The 21,961-nt window shown below is 35.1% G+C and overlaps 1 protein-coding gene across 6 annotated transcripts in view; it reads left to right on the top strand.

Annotated features, from left to right (window-relative positions):
- AKAP9 (A-kinase anchoring protein 9) overlaps window positions 1-21,961 on the top strand; it is a 120,643-nt gene that overhangs the window by 39,626 nt on the left and 59,056 nt on the right. For 2 of the 6 annotated variants that reach the window (XM_064444632.1, XM_064444629.1), the window contains exons 5-17: window positions 1,601-1,654; window positions 2,069-2,239; window positions 4,774-4,929; window positions 6,873-7,070; window positions 7,803-10,247; window positions 11,774-11,987; window positions 12,810-12,889; window positions 14,551-14,689; window positions 15,174-15,271; window positions 16,632-16,734; window positions 17,170-17,368; window positions 20,416-20,512; window positions 21,388-21,480. In XM_064444632.1, coding sequence (XP_064300702.1) covers window positions 1,601-1,654; window positions 2,069-2,239; window positions 4,774-4,929; window positions 6,873-7,070; window positions 7,803-10,247; window positions 11,774-11,987; window positions 12,810-12,889; window positions 14,551-14,689; window positions 15,174-15,271; window positions 16,632-16,734; window positions 17,170-17,368; window positions 20,416-20,512; window positions 21,388-21,480 — 4,047 coding nt within the window. Of the gene's footprint in view, window positions 1-1,600; window positions 1,655-2,068; window positions 2,240-4,773; window positions 4,930-6,872; window positions 7,071-7,802; window positions 10,248-11,773; window positions 11,988-12,809; window positions 12,890-14,550; window positions 14,690-15,149; window positions 15,272-16,631; window positions 16,735-17,169; window positions 17,369-20,415; window positions 20,513-21,387; window positions 21,481-21,961 lie in introns of all 6 variants that reach the window. The other 4 variants (XM_064444630.1, XM_064444628.1, XM_064444631.1 and 1 more) reach the window with 3 other exon arrangements.

The raw sequence follows: 21,961 nt of genomic DNA, 5'->3' as shown, positions 1-21,961 counted from the left end.
CTAAGGAGTCTGGAATATCTAATGAGATAAGTTTTTTTATGTTTTTCCTAGTAGCTCTCATTATGAAGCATCTAAGAGTCTTTGATTATTGCCCACAGAAATGATTCACTGGAGGAGAAGCGTGTCCACTGTGGTAGATTACAAGAATCATACATTACGTCTTTATCAATTAAGCCTAAATAAAATGGGAGTTAAAAAAAGGAAAAGGAGTATTGCATAATAGAGTTTCTATTAAACTAGTAGTGTTATTAATCTGGGACATGTGCAAAAATCTGAATAAAGACATTGGTGCCAGGCACTGTGTAGACACTTGTATATCTGAATGTAGAGTGGACATCTGGCAATAACAAACGACGTGCAGTGCCTGTATTAGTTCTCTGGGCTGCTGTTTGCTGCAATTTTCTTTATTCTTTCTAAAATAAGGTAGTAATCTCTCTGTGGTGTCTTCCTTTTTACTGAGGAAGTCAGGAATTGAAAACGCACTGTATCAGCTCTGCAAATTCTTGTCTAATGCAGGTATATTCCTTCTCTTAATACAAACTCAATGACTATATTGATCCCAATTATAACAGTGTACTTCCATGTTGGGTAACTTACTGATTTCCTCAGGAATGATAGTCCTTTGAAAATAAGCCCTGATCTAGACTATGGCAGAAGTCTGAGCAGTATAGCTTCTTTTTTTTTGTTGTAACCATAGTATTTGTGTCAGAAATGTGACGATGCCTTCCCATGTCTAGTACCATTATTTTTGTTTCAGGCTCTGATGGAATAAACAGCCCTGAGGGGAAATACAGCTGTTCTTGCTTTCTCATTTTAAAACATTGTTCTGGTGTTTTAAAAGCCTGTCTGACTGTTATGGTTACTCACAATACACAGCATATTCTTTTCATTTGGATTTTTTCTGTTTTAACCTGTAACTGCTACTTTGGCTTGTGCTTGCCTTTTGGAGATTCATCATTATTGGTTCACACAGTCTGTAGAACCAAAATTCTCACAGAAGCTGAAAGGGGTTGCAGTGTTAGGTGAGTGAAAGAGGATTATTTTTTTCTCCAGATGTCTTACATTAAATGTATAATTTCTGCTCTTTTTCAATCTTAAGAAATTCATTCAAATTGAGGATGAGAGTCTGTGATACTGCCTTTCATCCTCTAACATGAAATTAGTGACTTTCAGAAATAGTAAATCTTGGTGTATAAATATCTTTTAGAAAGCATAACTATGTTTAGTAATATATAGAAATATGAAACATATAATTTAAAATGCATTAGTACTGCATTTCAGTCATTTAAAGTATAAAGCTTTGCATTGACCTTTAAACCTGAATTCCTTTGTTTTCTTTAGATGTTTAAAATCATAATATGGTTTTGTTTTTAGACAGTAGTATCTATTTTTGCAATTTTGGGTGATTTACTTGTTACCTATGCTTACTATGATGCAATTTACTATATATAAAGCTATTTTGTATTTCAAATTAAATATTTTTGTAGCATAAAAATTCCTGTGGGTCTTCAGCAATCATCACATAAGATTCAAATGAATGGAAAATAGAAATCAAGATTTATTGCAAATAATACTGTATTTAGAAATTGTCTTTATACAGGTAAATGGCTGCAGTTTTGTGACAAGAACAGCTGTACCTGCAGATTTAATCAGGGTACAGTATTGCAAATTGAATCATAATACTAATGGTGAATACTAAAAACCTCAAACAATTTGTTTTGAACAAAAACTATGTTGCTGACTAATACTTTATTTTGCATGCTGTGCTCTGCATCTGCATTGTTTGTTATATATTAATATAGTGTGTCATTAAAATGGAAATGCAAAACCAATTACTACTTCTATTAAGGCTAAGATTATAAAGCAGAACTTGGCAGAAACGCTTTATGTCAGTGCTTTTGAAGTGTGAATTATACTAACAAAGGAGGTTACCATGGCAATAAGATCTTCAATGCTGTATTGTATGTTAATGTACTAAGGTGGCATTTGATACAGAATTTGGTATTTGAGTTTACTTGCTGTGATAAAGCATTAAAAATGGCATGTTAAGGAACTTGGATTAATTTAGGAAGAAGAATTTGGAGTTGGAGAGATTTGTTCTGAGCATGGAATGCAGCACTCTCACACGCAGCTAGAGGTGATGGAAAATGAATTGGCTGGGAAACAGCAAGAGATTGAAGAGCTAAACAGAGAGCTAGAAGAAATGAGGGCAGCATATGGTACAGAAGGATTGCAACAGGTATAATTACCTTATGTTGCTTTCTACTTGCTACTCGGTTACATGCTAAAATGCAGAGCATCACCTGAAAGAGTTCAGACTTAACGGCAGCTGTTCAGAATGCAGTCAGTGTGTGGCATAGAATTACGCATAATTTCTTTCAGTCACATACCATGCGCTCTATTTCTTTGAATGGCGTTTCCATTGTGTGTCCTTTTTCTCTGTACTTTGTGACTAAGATTCCAGTCTTCTTCACAGTGACTTTCTTCAAATCAGGAATGGAAAGACAATTTTCTTCAGGAAAAGGCCAAATTCTTCTCTAGTTGTGCAAACACTGCATTTCTTAATACCTTCCTGTACCTCCAAGATCAAAAAAACCTCAGGTTTTACTTCCTGAGGAATGATGTAACTGGGTTGATCCTTGAAGCAAAAAGGTATTTGTATGTCAAGACTTCACAGTCTGAAATACAGTGCAACTGTGACAGAATGTTTTAATAAACTTCTAGTAACTTGGGATTACAGGGAAGTATTTCTTACTTCAGCAATACCATTGGAATTTAAAGTTAGGTTTTAAAGTAAAGAATATTAAATACTTATTCTTTCAGTTTAAGCATGTGGTGCAATGCACTGAAGTCAGTGCTTTGTCATGCTTCATGTCTTACTTATCTCTCTCTTTCAATTTGGATTCAGGTCACGTAACTGTGGTTTTCTATTTTTTGCAAAGTACTGCAGAATACCAAAATTGTTCTAATTATCAGTCATTTTCACCTTCATTAATAATGCACAATTATAATTTTTTCCTGCTTTCATTTGTATTTTATTTCTGAGAATGGATGTCATGTTTTCCACCATATTAGAGTGATCTTTAAGTGGTTGCCCCTGGAGGAGGTTGTTTATCGTTCCTTTGTCTGTTGGTCAATCCCTGGTGTTGCATTTTAAGTCAAACTTAGCTTCTAATTACTGTTTCTTGTATATGTTGTGCTAGACATACTAGTCATAATAAATAACATAAGCATAATTTTAGTTTCTCTCAATTGTGACTCTTGTTAGTTTTTTCCTAAAAAGGTGAAAGTGAAAATGTTTGCATTTTTCAAATGGCTGTGATTACTATTTTTAAAATAAACTAAAAAGGTATTAAAACAGCTCATGCTACGATAACGTCTTAATAGTTGCAGCATATTTTTGTACGATAGTGGTACACTGCATAATATCTCAGTTGAGAAATGCATTTGGTTTATTTTTGAGAAGAAAAAGAATTGTAAAAGGAGCATGCATAAGATACATTGTGTGCTTTAGTTCTGCCTGTTTGTTAAAAAGATTGAATAAAAGAGTTGAAAATTATCATATAACAATATGTGGATTGGAACAGATAAATTTAGTTACTCAATTTCATTGAACAGATGCAAAAGGAAAGATATGACACACTTAAGTGTCTGATCTGTTCGTAATTTTCTGTACTGTAACAAACATCTAGTATTTCTGCCAGATCCGTGCCTTTAAAGTAGGAGTTCACTGCAGTGTTCTGAAAAGAACTTTGAAAGAATTTCCTCAAATTCTTTACATAGTTTGGCTTGTTTAAGGAGGGACTTCTGGATTTTATGTCCCACTGAATAATGTCCCTGTCCTCTAAATCAGTAAGCTTTATCTACAAGTGTTATAATTTTACTTCAAGACTCAGCATGTAACCTGGAGAAGCTTCTTTTTGGGAGCATTGTAAGCAAAATAGTTACAGAAGGTGACTGGTTTAAGAAATTTGCAGTACGTAGAGGTGAAGCTTGCACTAGCCTTGAATGAGTTCAAATTGACAAAGTGAGTTTAAAGTGAGTAACATCTCTGCTTATATAATTGCACATGAAGATAGTCCCAATTAATATTGTAGAATTTCTGGCTGCCTGAGTATAATCCTACAAAAAAAAAAAAAACATTTGCAAAGGATTTTTTTTCTGTGCTTTTATAATTTCTTCATCATTACAAATTACAAAAGATTGATCTATTAAATACGTTGGATCAGTTCTGCAGCTTGAGCTGATTTTCTCATGTAGTTATGAGTAATTTCTCTGGGTTCACAATGTAGGACGCTGCACGGTGTCTATTATATGCTTTTAGTAATGAATGCATTTATTGCACTTTTCAGTGAGATGATATAACTTGCACTTATTGTGGGAAAAGTGTGTGGACATGAATAGTTGTACAAAATTGCTGAAACACTATAAGTAGATATTCTGGCTTCCTTTATGGTGGTTTGTTTATGTGGCCAGCTTTTTAGTTTAAAAACAATTTATATGTTTAACTAATTAACCTTCTTAAAGGTTCAGAATTTGTATTTGTAAACATGTATTTTATGGAGAGCACATACATATATATATATTGTTAAATGACGGGAAAAAAATCTGTTTCTGCAGTATTTACAAATAGGGTTTGTGAAAACAAGTAGGTCTGTGACATCTTTTAAATGGAGAGGTTAGGGATGATATATTCTTACTTTACTAGAATAAGCTAGTATTTTCTTTGTCTGTGGCTTTGTGCTCTAACAGTTTAAATTTAATCTTTCGTAGCTGCAAGAATTTGAAGCTGCTATCAAAAAAAGAGATGACATTATCACTCAGCTCACTACTAACCTACAGCAGGCACGGAAAGAAAAGGATGAAACTATGAGGGAGTTCTTAGAGCTTACTGAACAAAGTCAAAAACTGCAAATTCAGTTTCAGCATGTAAGTTATTGCTACCAATGTTTATTGGGGTTTAAAAATTGGTGTCACTTTGGAGGGCTCATAAACAGCTACTTCCTTCAGAAACAGAATATTTTGTGCATTTTTGAAGAACTGGTCTCTTAGTATAGATCGGCAGTCACTTTACCACTCCTACAGTTATCACTATAGTACCTGGTTTATTGTATTAATTCACTATAAAATAGTAAAGATTAGTCTGTTTTCTTCCCTAGTATGTCATGATAGCTTCTGATGAATACTGGATGATGGCAGTTATCTTAGGGAAAAACACTTCCATAATTAGTTCTCAGAGCTTTGGTCTGAAATCCAACCTGTTCCCTTTGAAATCAAAACAGCCAGCCATCAACTTTAGTGGGCCATCATTTCATGCTCCAGTCCATCCTATATTTTGGGGTAAAACCTGCTTATTGTGGTGTTACTAGAAGGTAATTTAAGTAATAAAGCAAGCTTCAGAGAAGCATTTGTTCCAGAAGCACTAGTGATTGAGGTGCCATGGGCACTTAATTTGCGTGACTACAGTTTAGAGTGTTGCAGTTGAATGTTGTAGTATTTTGTACTGTTTAAATAGCTCATATAGTGTTTTTTTTTATTCAGGTGGATTATAATCTGAAGCCTGACGTTTTATTATTAAAAATCTCATTCTGGGAACAGTAATTACACGTGGTTCATTTTACTACTTAGAAATGTTTCTGAAACCCTGCTGTCCTGTGCAAGCTTACTATAAAACAATCTAATATTAAATATTATTTTTATTGGTCGTCCCAAAAGAAAAAGAATATTTCAGTTCCTCCTAAAAGAACGTATACAATTTTAGAATCATAGAATCATTAAGGTTGGAAAATACCTCTAGGATCACCAAGTCCAATTGTCAGCCCAACCCTACCGTGTGTCCTAAACCATGCCCCCAAGTGCCACGTCTACACGATTTTTGAACACCTCCAGGGGTGGTGACTCTACCACCTCTCTGGACAGCCTGTTCCAATGCCTGACCACTCTTTCAGTAAAGAAAGTTTTCCTAATATCCAATCTAAACCTCCCCCGAGGAAGCTTGAGGCCATTTCCTCTTGTCCTATTGGTTGTTACTTGGGAGAAGAGACCAACACCCACCTCACTACAACCTCCTTTCAGGTAGTTGTAGAGAATTATAAGGTCTTCCCTCAGCCTCCTCTTCTGCGGACTAAACAACCCCAGTTCCCTCAGCTGCTCCTCATAAGACTTGCTCTCCAGACCCTTCACCAGCTTCATTGTCCTTCTCTGGACACGCTCTAGCAACTCAATGTCCCTCTTGTAGTGAGGGGCCCAAAAGTGAACCCAGTATTCAATGTGTGGCCTCACCAGTGCCAAGTACAGGGGCACCATCACTTCCCTGCTCCTGCTGGCCATGCTATTCCTGATACAAGCCAGGATGCCGTTGGCCTTCTTGGCCACCTGGGCACACTGCTGGCTCATGTTCAGCTGGTTGTCAACCAACACCCCCAGGTCCTTCTCCACCGGGCAGCTTTCGAGCCACTCTTCCCCAAGCCTGTAGTGTTGCATGGGGTTGTTTGACCCAAGTGCAGGACCCAGCACTTGGCCTTGTAGAGCCTCATACAGTTGACCTCAGCCCATTGATCCAGTCTGTCTAGATCCCTCTACAGAGCCTTCCTACCCTCAAGCAGATCAACACTCCCACCCAACTTGGTGCCATCTGCAAACTTACTGAGGGTGCACTCGATCCCCTCATCCAGATAATTGATAAAGATATTAAACGAGACTGGCCCCAAAACTGAGCCTTGGGGAACACTCCTTGTGACTGGTCGCCAAGTTTTGCAATAGTCTTCGGGCTTGTGATGTGGAAGAAGAAAATAAAGATCAATCTTTCTGTGGTGCAAGCTACTTCTGAAAAAGTTGAAGTATTTTAGGCTTTATTTTTTTTAACATTCAAGTTGCAGGCAAGTGAAGCCCTAAGGAACACCAGCCATAGTTGCACAGCTGCTGATCTATTGCAAGCCAAGCAACAGATACTTTCACATCAGCAGCAGCTAGAAGAAAAAGAATGTCTGCTGAAGAATTATCAGAAAAAGAATGAAGAATGTGAAATGCAGATAACACATCTTCAAGATAAAATCACAACATATGAATTGGTACGTTCTTTACTAGAAAGAACTCTTTTCCTAATTTCTTTTTCTTTTCAGGATTTTATTCCTTTGAAATTTAAGGGGCAAAGCACAGATTGTGAGTGTGCCGCATATAATGCGTACAAATATTTTAAGTTTTTAAGACTGCTACTGTTAACTAACACATATTATGTGTATAGTTTAAATTTTTATGTCAGTATTATATATGTTTTAAAAGAATTGAACAAATATTTACAACAAATGATGAAACTGTACTGTATATTAGAATTCTTTCATTATATGACATTATTTTGTAAAAAGAATTTAAAATAACCACTTGAACGATCTTTTCTGTCTTTTTTAAATTATCCTTCATGGAAAACATCTTAGAAGTACGTAAAAAATTCAGATGTCATTAAAAGTAACAAGAGGCAAAGTTTTCAGTGGATTGCACAAAATTTATTTTTGTTTTTGAAGTATCTGAGCACAACTGGAAAAAATAGAAGTGATGGGTGGGTTTTTTTGTCTGTTTGATTGGGTGTTTTTTCTGGAGGGAGGAGAGGGAGCAGGGATTGTCACTTTTTCCAAAGGTACAGGAAACCTTCAAATGAGATCAACAAATAATTTATACTTAGTTCTTATAAATGATCACTAGCCTTCTAAAGAAAGGCATTGTGTTTAAATAGCTAAGTCTATAAATGCTTACATATTCAGATAATGAACTAAAAATAAGAGTATGGTTTTGCTAATTTTTTAAAGGAAAAACACAAAAATGAGGGAGAAGATTTGAGTAAACTACAAGAAAAAGCAGCATTAGTTGAAGAGCTGGAAGCAAAACTTCGAGAAGAAGAAAAAAATTCATTTCAGCTTAAGGAAAAATTATCAGATGTCAGTAACTTACTTGAAGAATTGAAAGAACAGATTTCTCTAAAGAACCAGGAGATGAGTAATATGAGAGTTGAACTTACCACCTACAAACAGAAAGAAAGACAATGTTCTGATGAAATAAAACAATTAATGGGAACTGTGGAAGAATTGCAGAAACGATGTTACAAAGACAGCCAGTCTGAAGCTGACATTGTGCAAAGAATGGAGTTGGAGACACAAAGAAGACTGGCACAACTTCAGGCTGAATTAGATGAAATGCATGGCCGGCAGATTGTACAAATGAAGCAAGAATTAATTAAGCAACATGCGATGGAAATAGAACAGCGTCTTTTGCAACAAAAAGTAGAATTGGAGAAAACTTCAAGTCTATGTTTAAATGAGAATGTTAATAAAGATCAAATGCATTTAATGAATATTAAAATTAAAGAATTGAATATGAAATTGCAAGGTGCTGATAATGAAAGGGAAAAAATAAAGCAAGAATTGTCACAACAAATGGAAGTTATTGCAGCAGAGAAGTCTTTTCAACAAACTCAAATTGAAGATCTTTTCCAAGAATTGAATTTTTCAAGAGAGCAGGTTCAAAGAGCCAAACAAACTATAGTGGATATGGAATGTAGATTGAATGAAGCTGAAAAATACCAGTTTGTGATTGAAGATTTAAAAACTCAGCTGGCTTCTGCCTCTGAATTTAGGAAGGAATTGGAATTAAAACATGAGGCAGAAGTCACAAATTACAAAATAAAACTTGAAATGCTAGAAAGGGAGAAGGATGCAGTTTTGGACAGGATGGCAGAATCTCAAGAATCAGAACTAGAGAGGCTGAGAACAAAGCTTCTGTTTAGTCATGAAGAGGAGCTTTCCAGACTTAAAGAAGACTTACAAAAAGAGCACATGGTGAACATGGAAAGCCTTAAAGATAACTTGAATATGCAGCATAAACAGCAGTTAGATGAGGTGCAAAATGAAATGAGTCACAAGATAGAAGCCATGCAGTATGAAAAGGATGACTTAATCACAAAGCAAAATCAGTTGATGTTAGAGATTTCAAATCTAAAAGATTTACAGGAGTCTATTGTAAAGTCTCAGTCTGAAGAAATGACACTTCAGATCCATGAGCTGCAGAAGGAGATTGAAGTGCTTAGGCAAGAGGAAAAAGAAAAAGGTACCCTTGAACAAGAAATTCAAGAGCTGCAGCTTAAAACTACATTGATGCAGGAACAGATGAGGGAGAGAGAAGATAACCTTCAAAAAAAATGTTCAGAACTTGAAACACAAAATAACCTTCTTAAGGGGGAAAACAAAATTCTGGAAGAGAAATTAAAATGTATGTTGGTAAGCTCTGAAGAAAACGTAATTTTTAATAACAGTGCTAGCTTTAGGTCAGAAATTTTGGACTTGCAAAAAAGAATAGAAAAGCTGATTACTGAAAATGAGCAACTTAAAAACGAAAATGGTCAACTCCAAGAGGATACTGAAAGGCAGAAGTGTGCCTTTTCATTTACTGAGAGAAAACTTGAAGCTAATTATAAAGAGCTGCAGAAAGAATATGCAAGCCTTCTGAAGGCAAAAACTGAGTTGGAAGAGAACAAGAATAAGCAGGAAACTGAATATAAAAACAACCTCAAAGCTCTGAATGAAAAACTTCACTTGCAAAGCAGTAGACCAGTTTTATTTAAAACTAAAACTTCTGATTTTGAAGGGAGTACAGAAATAAAGGTGTCTAGGGCAGACACATTTGAGGCTGGAGAAGTTACTGAGAAAGACGCGACAGAACTTATGGAAAAGCTTGAGGTCACGCAGCGTGAGAAACTGGAATTATCCCTGAGACTTTCTGATCTCTCTGAACAGTTGAAGTCAAAGCATAGTGAAATTTGTCATTTAAATGAAAAAGTCAAATCGTTAAAAGATGAGAAAGAACAAGTCCTAGCAAAATGTAGAGAACTAGAAGTCATAATTAGCCATGCTCAGAGAGGAAATAGTAGTAGTAATGACCCTAAGACAAAATGCTCTAAAGGAAAAGCTCTAAAGACTGCTGCTCCAGCATCTGAAAGTAGAGATGAAACCCCTGGTCCAGAGAATAAAATTGATGAAGGAATAAATGTAAGAGGAAATCTAGGTTTGGATAAAGATACCAGTCATGAGGTAACAAAAAGAAAGGATGTTCAGCAAATATTGAAACGAGAACAGCAGTCTCTTGTAGAACATTTGCATGGGATGACAGACAGCCTGACAGATGAAATATCATTAATATCCATTACACAGAGCGAAAATAATAATCTTCAGCAGCAAGTGGATGCCTTAAAATCAGAACAGGTACGTTACATAAAGCAGTATGGAAAATAATTTACCTATGAAAATTTGTAGGAACTTGCACTTAGAAATTTGCATCATATTTTTCCTATTAGCTCCTTTAAAGTACAGGTGTGTGGTCATATGTCTGTGGCAGTGTGGCCAGTGGTTGAAATGACCAGAATGATAACCATAGTCAGTGTGTATGAGGATGGTATTTTTCAGTGAAACAAATACTCTTCTCTTACATTTAATTAAATCGACAACAACAAAAGGTAAGGACAACACATCTAGAGTACTTCACGCTTCGGTATAGCATTTCACTTATTTAATTTGGGTGAAAACTGAATCAGGACATAATATTTTAATCTGTGACTAGCTTTTCAGTTTTCTAAGTGCTCGTTCAAACAATGTAAAGAGATAATGAAGCTCTTGACTTCTCAGTCATCTTTGATCAAACTTGTGAAATACTAACCTTCCATTATCAAAATGCTGTTATCGCTTCTTAAGAAATGTATCTGGATGTGAGTGTGAGAAGTATGTGAAGATGCCTATCATGTGATTCTAACCAATCTCTACATTTTGCTGGACAAATTTTGCTGGACAAATTTTGCTTGTATTTTTTTGTATTTTAAATGAATTGCAGATGGTATGGAAAGGATTGCTGTTTGCCAATAAAAATAGCTAAGTATTGAATTACCAGTATTTAATTAGATACTGGAATCATAATTTTGGTTTTAAATTTATATACAGTGATGAAGTTGAATAGTGTGCTGCAAGAAGTATGCAACTAAGTTTTCTGTAGAAATAATGTTAACAATTTGCTTTTTTTCATGTCTAAAAATCCACCTAACAGTGAACTAATACCACCACTGCCTAATTTCATGTCACATTGTAATTCATTCATTTTCTAAGAAATAAAATCACAACTAAAGCCACATTGTGAGATTATAGAAGAGAGCTACAGATGTATAATGTTTGGTTTTTTTAATGAGGATGTGATAAGGTTCTGGTACTTTACTGCCATAGAACTAAAAAATCATTATGGTCCAGAGGTGTCTAAAAACCTTTTCAAACTTGGACTCTAAATAGCTCATTATTGGCATATCCTAAACATGTTTTTGCTTTAGTAATAACATCCCCAGAAGAGCAGACTAGAACTACAAGCCTTGGAAATCAATGTTTTTAAGGTCTGCTCTTAACACAGTCTTTTTTCTGTATTTGGAGTGAACTGTCTGAACTTACTGGTAGTGATACCGCTTTCTCTTCATTGGGATAAAATTCATTGGGGTTTTATTGCTGCAAAATAGGAATGGAAGCATACTGAGTTATGTTGATTTTAGTCCAATTTTTATTTTAAGCTGAAGAAGTGACATACTATTTGGTTACAATTCAGTTTTCTGAACTGTATATATTTAAATTTACCTAATGCATACCATACATGCAGCATTCCATTCAACACATTATTAATTTCCGAAATTTGTAAAGATGGGACATATTTGTTTTCTTATTTCTCACTTCTTGTAAAATGTGTTTGTTTTTATATAAAGACTGATCTACAGCTACAGATGGAAGCACAGCGCATTTGCCTATCACTGATTTATTCAGCTCATGTAGACCAAGTTCGTGAGTACTTGAAAGCAGAAAAAGAGAGTGCACTTTGCAGTCTTAAAGAGGAGCTTGTACGTAGTCACCTACAAGAGATGAATGATCTTAAAAAAATGCACCAGCTGGAGCTCCAGACCTTGAAAATTCAACAAGCAGGTAACTTGACCAGAATTAAGAGACTGAAGCTCTTGATTTGAAAAACAGTGTCTTTAAAAGAAAACAAGCACAAGAGTTTGTGCACGTAGCTGTCCGATAAATTGCTTTTACAGAACATTTTGAAGTGTGTTTGCACCAAATTATTTACCCATTACGAATAGTCTATTACTCGGGGTACTTAAAAAAAAACACCACTCAACCAAAACTAATGGTAATATAAAAAGAAAAGGAATAGGAAATATTGCAACTCATGTTTTGTTATTTGTATTAGGACAATTAATTGTAAAGAACTATATAATATTTTCACCTATAAAGTTGTATTCCTTACTGAAATAATAAGCAAATGCATCAGCAAAATATTTTTGGGCTTGTTTCATTCTCTGTTCTTTGAATTCCTGCGTTGGCTCCCTGCCCACATTAAATAAGCTGCTTTGTTACTACTACTTCGCTACTACTTTTTGCCTCAGTGAGCTTTTATGTTACCATGCTGGTTTTCTATCCCTACTTTTTCTGTCATTCCATGATTTGCCCATGTGTAATTTTTTGGCATAAGTTCTTTCCCCTCCAGTATTTTTCTGTAAAGTTTGATCTTTCTAGAGCTTACTAACACCCAAAGCCATTTCTTAGAGCTTACTCCTTTTGAACACTCAGTTCTGCCATAACAATTGAATCTCTGTGTGGTGGAACAAAAAGAGGGGAACAAAAAAAAATATACCTTTCTAAGAGCTGAAGAGGCACCCTCACTGAGGCAGAAAATCAAGCCTTTAAAAAGTTGTTGGGCATATAGTGTTTAAAAATAATATGAATAATTTGTGTTCATAGATGATGAAGTAAAATCTGCAGAAAGACTTATAGAAAGACTGAATGAAGCTGTAACTGAGGAATGTTCTAGGTTTGGTCAGGTAAGACTTAATGAAGAGTCTTTTTTAAAATGGAAATTTTGAAATCAAAAGATTATGTGTACACTAAGTCATCATAGTTTTCTACACCATTTTTAACAGGTTTTCTCTGCAGCTTTTCTCTTTGCATTGATCTCAAAATAGAGACTGCTAAACCTGGTCTTCCAAAACAGCATTGCAAGGGGTTTTGTAATTTTTTTTCCCCTAAACTCTTTTATGTCCTTGTCCAGACAATTATTCTGTCTTATACTTAGTCTTGATCTTCTATGTAATGTTTGTCTTATATCTACTAGTCTGGAAGCATTTTTTTTCTTTCTGTATGTCTCTGGCTATAAGTTCTTGATTTAACAGGGGTCTGATGTCATGCATATATTGACATGCAGGGCATCACTCTCTCATCTGCAGTAAGGCAGTCATTTCTTTCTTAGCTGCAGCATATCTTGCAGAGATTTAAAAGTGTCTAAGAATCTACCAAACTTGCTGTCTATATTGTTTTCAGTAATTAAATATTATAGTCAAAACTAGAAGTTTGTTTTAGTCTCTGTTCTAGTATCAGCCACCATAATATTATTTTGCTATATCCCTTTTGTAGACTACTAGTAATCAGTGGCCCTTACAAGAGCTTTTGACCGGCAATCAAGTTACTTGTTAAACTTATTTCTGGATAAGTTAAGTTACTTTCGTCACTCATAAGCCATGGTTTTCCAGTTTAAAATACTTCAGATGGTTGGTTTTTCTGGTGGGTTTTTTTTTTCCTTCTTTGCTGGACTTTTTTGAACACCTTTTTGGGAAAGTGGGTAGCTGAACTTTTTTACTTGAGAGCCAGCATAGGAGAGATTAAGCAGGTCTCCATGATAGCTCATAGAAAGCAGCAGCTGAATGAGAGTCTTTGGCATTAGTTGTTTCATTGCTGGGAAGAACGCTGCCAATCTGTATGATTCCATGTTGAGATTTTGGAGAAATTATGATTTTACTTTTGTAAGTTGAATTTGGTGTCTGTTGATCCCAAAATCTTGAAATAAAGAATCCCACTGTGTGCTCTGTGCAGACCAATTTTCTTTTCAAGTATCATTTATCTTCAGAAATGATATGGATAAATCTTCTGTTTGCCTACTCATTGTAAATATGGCAGCTATTCTGCTGGCCACACAGCACCAACAAACATGAGGCATTCTGTTTCTGATTTACTTGAGTTTTCTTCTGCCTTTTATCGTATTTGTTCAGTACTTAAGAACAAGATGAATTATAATCTCTAAAAAGAGACAAATTTCTGTCATAGGGAATCCTTCTTCCAAGTAAAATTGCAGTTTAAGAGAATGAGACATTTACAATGTAAATTTGCTTTCAACATTAATAAAGGAGGCCCTTCTATGCAAGATTTTAATACTGGGCAGTTTCAAATTAAATAGTCATGCCAACATACATGTATTTATGTTATAGCTGAAAAGTCTTCCCATACTTGTTTCTTTTATCAAGAGTTTTGGAGATTGTCTAGGTTCTTGTGACTCCACAGAACATCTATGTCATCATTTTCACAGAAGATAATATGCACAAAATACTACATTCCTGCCACCATTTTTCTTATTTTCTTTGTGAATTGTGATTGATAAATTAATAAACAGTTTTTCACTGTTTTATTTTCCTTTGTTTCATTTGTTGTGCAGGTTTTGTGTGATAATCAGTATGAACATTCTTCAGCTGCTGTAGAAGTTGGCGACAGGGAACAGGATATTTTCCATAGACCTGATGCTGTGAGAGAAAAACTGAGTGTAGAATTACCAATACACAGAGGTCAAGCTCAAGGTAATGGCATTGTACTATCATGCTGGTTAAAAAACAACAACAACAACAACAACAAAACCACAAACAAACAAAAAACCATTTCAAGTATTTCAGACTGACAATTATGCCATTAGTTTTTCATGTTCTGATTAATGAGCCTAAATAGCTGCTTTGGAGATTTCCTCACTATTCTGAACCACTTTTATTATAACTATTTTCTTGTGCTGTTTTCATTATAGTGGAAATCGGTGAAAAAATGTTGGGTGTTTCTTCCCACCTCCTTTTGTAGAAGAAGCTAGCAGCTCTAGCAAAAAAATCTTATATACCAATAGTATATAAAAATCCATCCAAAATTTGGAAGGAACCTCACTTGTTTCAATAATATGTAATATTTATGAGGTAGTTTTTCAGTGGTGAACTTGTGAACAATTCACTATATTAAAATTTATGGTAAAATGTTTGATTTCATTTTTTTTAAAAGTCCCTGGTTATCTGTGTAATTTAGCTGTGCAAGAGCATATGGATGCACTTCTACACAAGATAATGGAAGAATACAGTAGGCTGAAAGCCCTTCAAACACAGCTGATGAAGGATTGTAAGCAGGTAAACGTTTTGTAGCATATGAGTGTACGAGCATTTGAATTTTCTCCGTTGCATGAATTCCTTCTGGATGATCAAAGAATGTGTTTGAAATTGTGCTTATGTATCCTGGTTGAGTGGCAGAGCAAGGCAAGGATTTGATGGAGAATGGAGAAGGCTGCTACCAGTGTCACAGAATCATGGAATGGCTGAGGTTGGAAGGCACAGCTGGAATTTAATTCAACCCCTTGAACAAAGCAGAGTCAGCTAGAGGAGGTTGCCCAGGACTGTATCCGTCTGAATTTTGAATATCATAGAATCATTAAGGTTGGAGAGGACCTCTAGGATCATCAAGTCCAACGAGGACTTGTATTGGTCCAGTATTGACCCATTAGGTACACCACTAGTTATTGGCTTCCAACTGGATTTTGTGCCACTGATCACAACCTTCTGAGCCCAGCAGCTCAGCCAGTTTTCAGTTGGCCTCTCCATCCCCATTCTTCAAAAGTGTGTCTTTGGGCATGTAATGGGAGATGGTGTTGAAAGGTTGGCCAGGTATGATATCCCCTTCATAAATCCGTACTAACTACTCCCAAATGGAGTATCTTCTCGGCTTCCTGTGTTTGGAAATGGTTTCCAGGATTATTTGCTCTGTCGCCTTCCCAGAGGTCATAGTGAGGTTGACTTGCCTATAGTTCCTCAAATCTTCCTTCTTTCTCTCCTTGAAGGTAGGAGTGCTTTTATCTAGTCCTCAGAAACCTCCCTCAGTCACCGTGACCTTTGAAAGATAATTGAGAACGGCCTCACAATAGCATAGACAAGCTCCCTCAGCTCTCCTTGGTGTATCCCATCAGGCACCACTAAATTGTTTGCTAACCTGATCCTCCTCCACCAAGGTTGTCTTCCTTGCTCCAAACTTTTACGCTCATCTCAGGGACTCCTAAAGACAAATTTTATCAGTAAATATGGAGTTAGGTACTTCCATGTATTAAATAGAGTACTCTAACCAATTATATCTAGAGATATAGTCAAATGTCTTGATGGGTATACATGTACAAAAAAAAATGTGTGTGTGAAAACTGCATCTTGGACCTGTGCAGGGTATTAGTGTCTTCCTCTCCTTCTTGGAGTTTCGGGTATTATAACTGAACAGTTTATATCCAGAGAGGAGTTCGAGATTTACAGTGGACATTCTGCACAGTTGGGTCAACTAGCTATAAATGTATACAGTCATTCAGGCTGTAAAATGAAAAGTTTTTACACTGGTTACACTCTCTTATGCATTGACCAGCAATTTTTCTTATATGTTTATAATTACAATTAATATTTTTGCATTATTGCTAGACAAATTGTTGTAATTTGTATTTACTTTATTATTTTTTAGGTCAAAGAACCATGGCTGTCTTCAGAAAGGAGGAAGGAGGAGGAACCTAGTAATCTGGAAATAAGAAAGGAATGTCTGCAGACGTCTTCACAGGGTCTAATGGGTAAAAAGATGCATATGCTGTATTTAATGTGTGTGTGTTTGTGTTCAGAGAGAGAGAGAAAGGCAATGACTTTAAATTTTAACTGATACATAGCTTACTACAACTTGAAGCACATAAGAGATTTTTGCAGATTTTGCAGTATGATACTCTAATTTTCTTAAATCTCTGAAATATTTTGGAATTATATTCTGTGAAACAGTTTTGTTCTTTTTCAGTTTTCCACAGTTAAAGTTCTGTTACCTGTATCAAATATAGTTTTGCAAAATGGAAGATTAAGTTATAAATATTTGTTATGGAAAAGTAGGTGATACGGTATCAGAAGAAATTCTTAACTACTTAACTAATTTTCAGTCCATCACTGCTAATAACCTGGGAGAGAGTTAATTTATGCTAATGTAATTTATTCCCCCTCCCCTTCAAATAACCTACATGTAGATCCTAAGGTTCAAGAATACTTTTTGAAGGAGATACAGAACCTTAAAACACAACTTGAAGAACAGCATGCTCAAGAACTGGAGCACCTCCGGTCCTATTTCCAACAGCAGCTGAAAGAAAGTGAAGAGAGGTACACTACAGAGATTGTCCATATGCAGGATAAGCTTCAGAGTGCTGGGGCATCCTGTGACCACATGAGGTATTAATCAGTTCTTTAATACTTATAACTTTGCACTGTGTATAAAAAGAAGTGCTTCAAATAACCATTTGTGTAAAGCTACATGTTTTACTACAGAATTTGAGAAATTCTTTATAAACCTATTACTGCTGTGTTGGTCTGTTCCTTCAAGAGTTGTTAAGGGTGTTATGAAGAAATGACATGAAGATGCAGCATTCAGAATTTATTACATTTTAATAGTTAATAGAGGAAGATTTGGTAATTAGAATAATGCATAAATATAATTTGATATATATGAGCTTTTTAGCAGTAATTTCAAAATTTCAAACTCAATAGACCACTTTTAACCCTTGAAACTCCAGGCAATATGCTCTATATCTCACGTAGCATAGTTGCATGAAATTGAAGATTGTCTGGGATGATATGTAGCAAAGTTTGTGGCAGAGTTGAGGTCCACTTCACACATTCTGGCTTTCACCAAGTCATGGGCCATGGACACACTCACTGGCCTCCTCCTCGCCCTGACTACTGTGGCCATTCAAACCTGAGAGTGTTGCAGGTGCCTTGGGGGGTTCCTGACAACTGTGGAGCCTCCTGCTGTTACGATTCTTTCACTGCCTCCTTGGATGTGTTCAATGAGTGGTGGGTGCTTTTGACTGTGCTCTGTTCAGTGTCATCTCTGGTTTCCTGTTCTGCCATTTTTGACCCTCGTATTCCTTCTTTTTGTTTCATTTACTATACTGCAAAGCCACTCAATTTCTCTGCATTCTTCATTCATCTGAATCTGCCTTCTGTGAGAGAGAACTATGAGGGCTTGTTAGTCAGACCAGTGCCTGACTGTAAAAGGGAAACAGGTGTACACAGTGGCAGTAGAAAATACTACTAAGAAAAGGGGAAAATTGTCTAGATGTTTCTAGAAATTTAAATATTTTATATATGTACCACGGTACTCTCTTAAAAAACAAAAGTACTGTGGTGGGATAAATCCTTAGAAGCAGAGAGAAATTAAGGTAAAAGTATTTTCCTTCAACCGTGACCCATCAGAAGCCAACAGCTGTTTTTCCCTTATTGTTTGATTACAGCCTGTTCTCAGCAATCTGTGTTTTTCTATCTTTCAAAAAGTTTTCTTTTCATTCCTTAAAATATATTTCTAGTCTTGGAAGTAGCAAGTAAAGTAACCAATTTGTTTTTCCTCACATTAATTAATATTTGTGTATACTTGTTTTGAGGTGAGTGAGAGGTCCAAGTGCTGCAGACATTTATGCATCTCTAAGACTAAGGCTGTATGTCATTGTTTTCCACTATCCGCCTTGTAGAATCAGCACACATTTATTAGCCTGGGCTGAGTTTTAAGTGATTGTATGGCTTCTTAATTAATTACTTTTTAATCCTTTTTAAAAAAAATACAAGCTGTGAGCATTTTCAAAATGCATTTTGTGAAACTGTATATTGCTGTATGTGTGTTAGCCAGGACAAGTTATAAATATTCATGTACGATTTTGGAATTATTTTTAAATGGGTGGTTAGTGTTCTGATTTAGTCCGTGATAACTACTCACCTACAATACTCAAAACTAATTTAATGCATATTTAATGAGCAATTAGAGTGATTATCGGTATTATAAGCTAACAGAATAGAGAAGATATTTCCTATTAACATTTGCATTCTTCTAGCTCTCATACCTGAAGTTCAGGTTTTAAACATTAAAATGAAACTGGAATTTTACAGGAGAAGTTCCTAGATCAGTCCAAAAATTGTTTTCTAATAACCTGGTATGGAGGTCTGTCTCATTACATCTCAAGCCTCAAGATGAGTCTTTTAATGGTGTGGTCAGTAACCTATTGAATGATCTGTTACATACTCAGTCTCCATACCTGGTTTGTTGCTGCATCTTTTAAACTAAGATCTAAGGAGGAGTATATAGCTGTGGCCAAGCCTAGGAAATTTTTGGGGACATTTTCCTCTGGTTGTGTATCATATTGTAACATAAGAAAAGAAAAAAGAGGAAATCGGTTGCTAGTGTTCATTAATCAAATTAAACATAAATGCTAAAAGTAATGGGTTACTATTTGTAGGTAAAAATGTCACAAATTTTATAAAATTACCATTCTGGACTCCTTTTCAGGGTTATCTAAACCAGCATTCAGATTTGAGCAAAAGAATCTTCATGGTCTCTGTAAAACCCTAGTGTAGTTAAGATTGTAAGTCTCACAGACAATAAATTTATCTTCTAACTTAATCTATTTTGTACTCTCTCTTTTAGCAAGGGATTTGTGTCTTTGTTGTAGCAGATCACAAATACAGAAGGAGATACAGGGTTTTTTTTCTTTTTAGGTAGTTTGATACTGTATCTTATCCTTTTGGCAATGTATTTCCATTAAGTCTTCTTCAGTATGTAGTGAAGGGGGAGCTGGAGTTTTGGTGGTATGTGGCGTTGTTTTGGTTTTTACTGATTTCTAGCACTCTGAATATATAGAGCAGTTCTGTTAGAGAAGACAGTCTCTGAGTATCATTCAGCATGTTGTTATCTAAATATAAAATGAATCATGTTGGATTTCTTACTCTTTTCATGTGTATGCCTCATCTATAGAACACAAGAAAGCAAATGTTGCATCTGTTGATAAGCATCAATTTAAGAGAATCAAAATAAATATAACCATTTTCTAGGTGTTTTTATGGCTTCATACACATAGCCGTTCTGCTTTCTCTCATATCTTAATGATTCAAACAGGCGGTTTTGTCTTCATCTTAACTGTGTATAGTTATTAAGCACAAAATATTCTCGGGTAGCTTTAAAAGTAAATTGTGAGGTCCTTGGCAAAACTGGTGTTAAGATGTGTTATATTGAGAGGAAAAGCTAGCATTTGGAAGGCAGATGAATTATAAAGTCAAGCATGTGAAATTACTGGCACCAGGAAAGGTGTGTTCTGAGGAAAATATTTGCAGTTATTGGTCTTTAAATAGATATAATGTATATGTGTATTCATACAATACATACTTGAATAGAGAAAAAATTTACATTGAAATATTATTTTTTTCCCCTCCCTCTGCTTCTTTTACCTTTTTAGTGTATCTACAGATTCACAAATAAAGCTAAAAGAAGTCTTCAGGGAAGTGAAGTGCACTGAAGATCTTCATCAGCAAAGAACAGATGAAGCACTGGAGGTATTGTGTAACTCAGTTGACAGCTAATATACATATGGTCAATATAATTAGATGCTTTAGGTTCTAAGATGAAATTGAAATATGGACTACTATTTGGTAGTAGTGTAGTAATTACCATGTTAGTACTATGCTATACTATTAGATGGTCCATGTTAGAGGAAAAAGATTTAAATTTTGCTGAAAAGTTTTTTCTGGAAATTATGAGCAATAAAGCTTGTTTTATTGGTCCTGGGTTTTAATTTTTTTTTCCTCCTTTGAAACAACATTTGGTTTAGGCTACTTCTTACTAAAGTGGAAAAAATTAGTGTTCAAATTCTGGGATTTCTTCAGGAGTCTTTAAAATATTGTGATTTTTCTTTAAACACTAGTTATGGAAGAAGAGTGATTTAAGTGAAATCCTAGTACTTTTTAAGTATAGACTGCAGAGTTTTTAGAAGTAGTTTTGAAAAAGTAAACCCAAAGATCTTAGAAACCAAATGCAAATGGAAAAGACTCCATATATTCCTCCCCTAGTACTGCTGGAAACCTGACTCAAGAATTCTGCATTTTGAAAAATAGTGATGCTGTTTTGTATTGTGATCCTTTGCTGTCTTATCTCTTTTCTCTGCATGTGACAACTCAAACAGTGCCGGAAGAACAGTTGTTGCAAACTCAACTTCTAAAATTAATTTTGAAGTGGAAACAAGACAGTCCTTTACCCAGTTCTTTTATGTTGTGGTACAAAATCATGTGATTTGCGTGCAATCAAGATAACCTAATTGAGGGAAAAAATCTCAGTCATGTTGAAACTTTTAAAATTAATGAAATAGAAGTACATAGAATTAATGAAATAGAAGTACAAATACGTGATCTGAGATTTCATGGTTTTCTTACAGCTTGCTAGTGAAACTGAAATGCAGAATGATCTGGATGTTGTTCAATCACTAGAAAAACAGTACCAAGAAAGATTAGAAGAAGAAATAGCAAAGGTATTATTTTTTTACTACTTTTATTTTTAATTTTATTACTTTAAAATATATTTTAAAAATGCTGTCACTTTCATTTGCCATTTCTGACAATTCAGACAGTTGCAATACTGTATGCTAACTTCTATTTCATTTACAAGGAATTATTTCATTCTGATTCTGAAAGGGGAAAGACTTAAAAAAAATCTGAAACATTTTGGGTTTTTTTTAGTTGCCTCTTCCATTTCTAACTCATAATTTCTGTTCATGTTGGGGGTGGTGGTGGTGTTTTGCTTTAACACTTCAGAGAAAGCAGACAATGTGTAACCATGCTTGACACTAGAATTTATTTAGAAAATCTGGAATCTTAGTAGATTTCTTTCTACTTTAGGCTTAACAGCTGGTCACTTCAAAAGATTTTGGGCTTAACAGTTTCACACTATTTTCTGATCATATTTTATTGTGCATTTTAATATATTGTGTAAAATGCATAGCTTTTATTTGG

The sequence above is a fragment of the Phalacrocorax carbo genome, chromosome 2 (assembly GCF_963921805.1).
Source record: "Phalacrocorax carbo chromosome 2, bPhaCar2.1, whole genome shotgun sequence".
NCBI lineage: Eukaryota > Metazoa > Chordata > Aves > Suliformes > Phalacrocoracidae > Phalacrocorax > Phalacrocorax carbo.
This window is presented reverse-complemented; position numbering and strand designations above follow the sequence as displayed.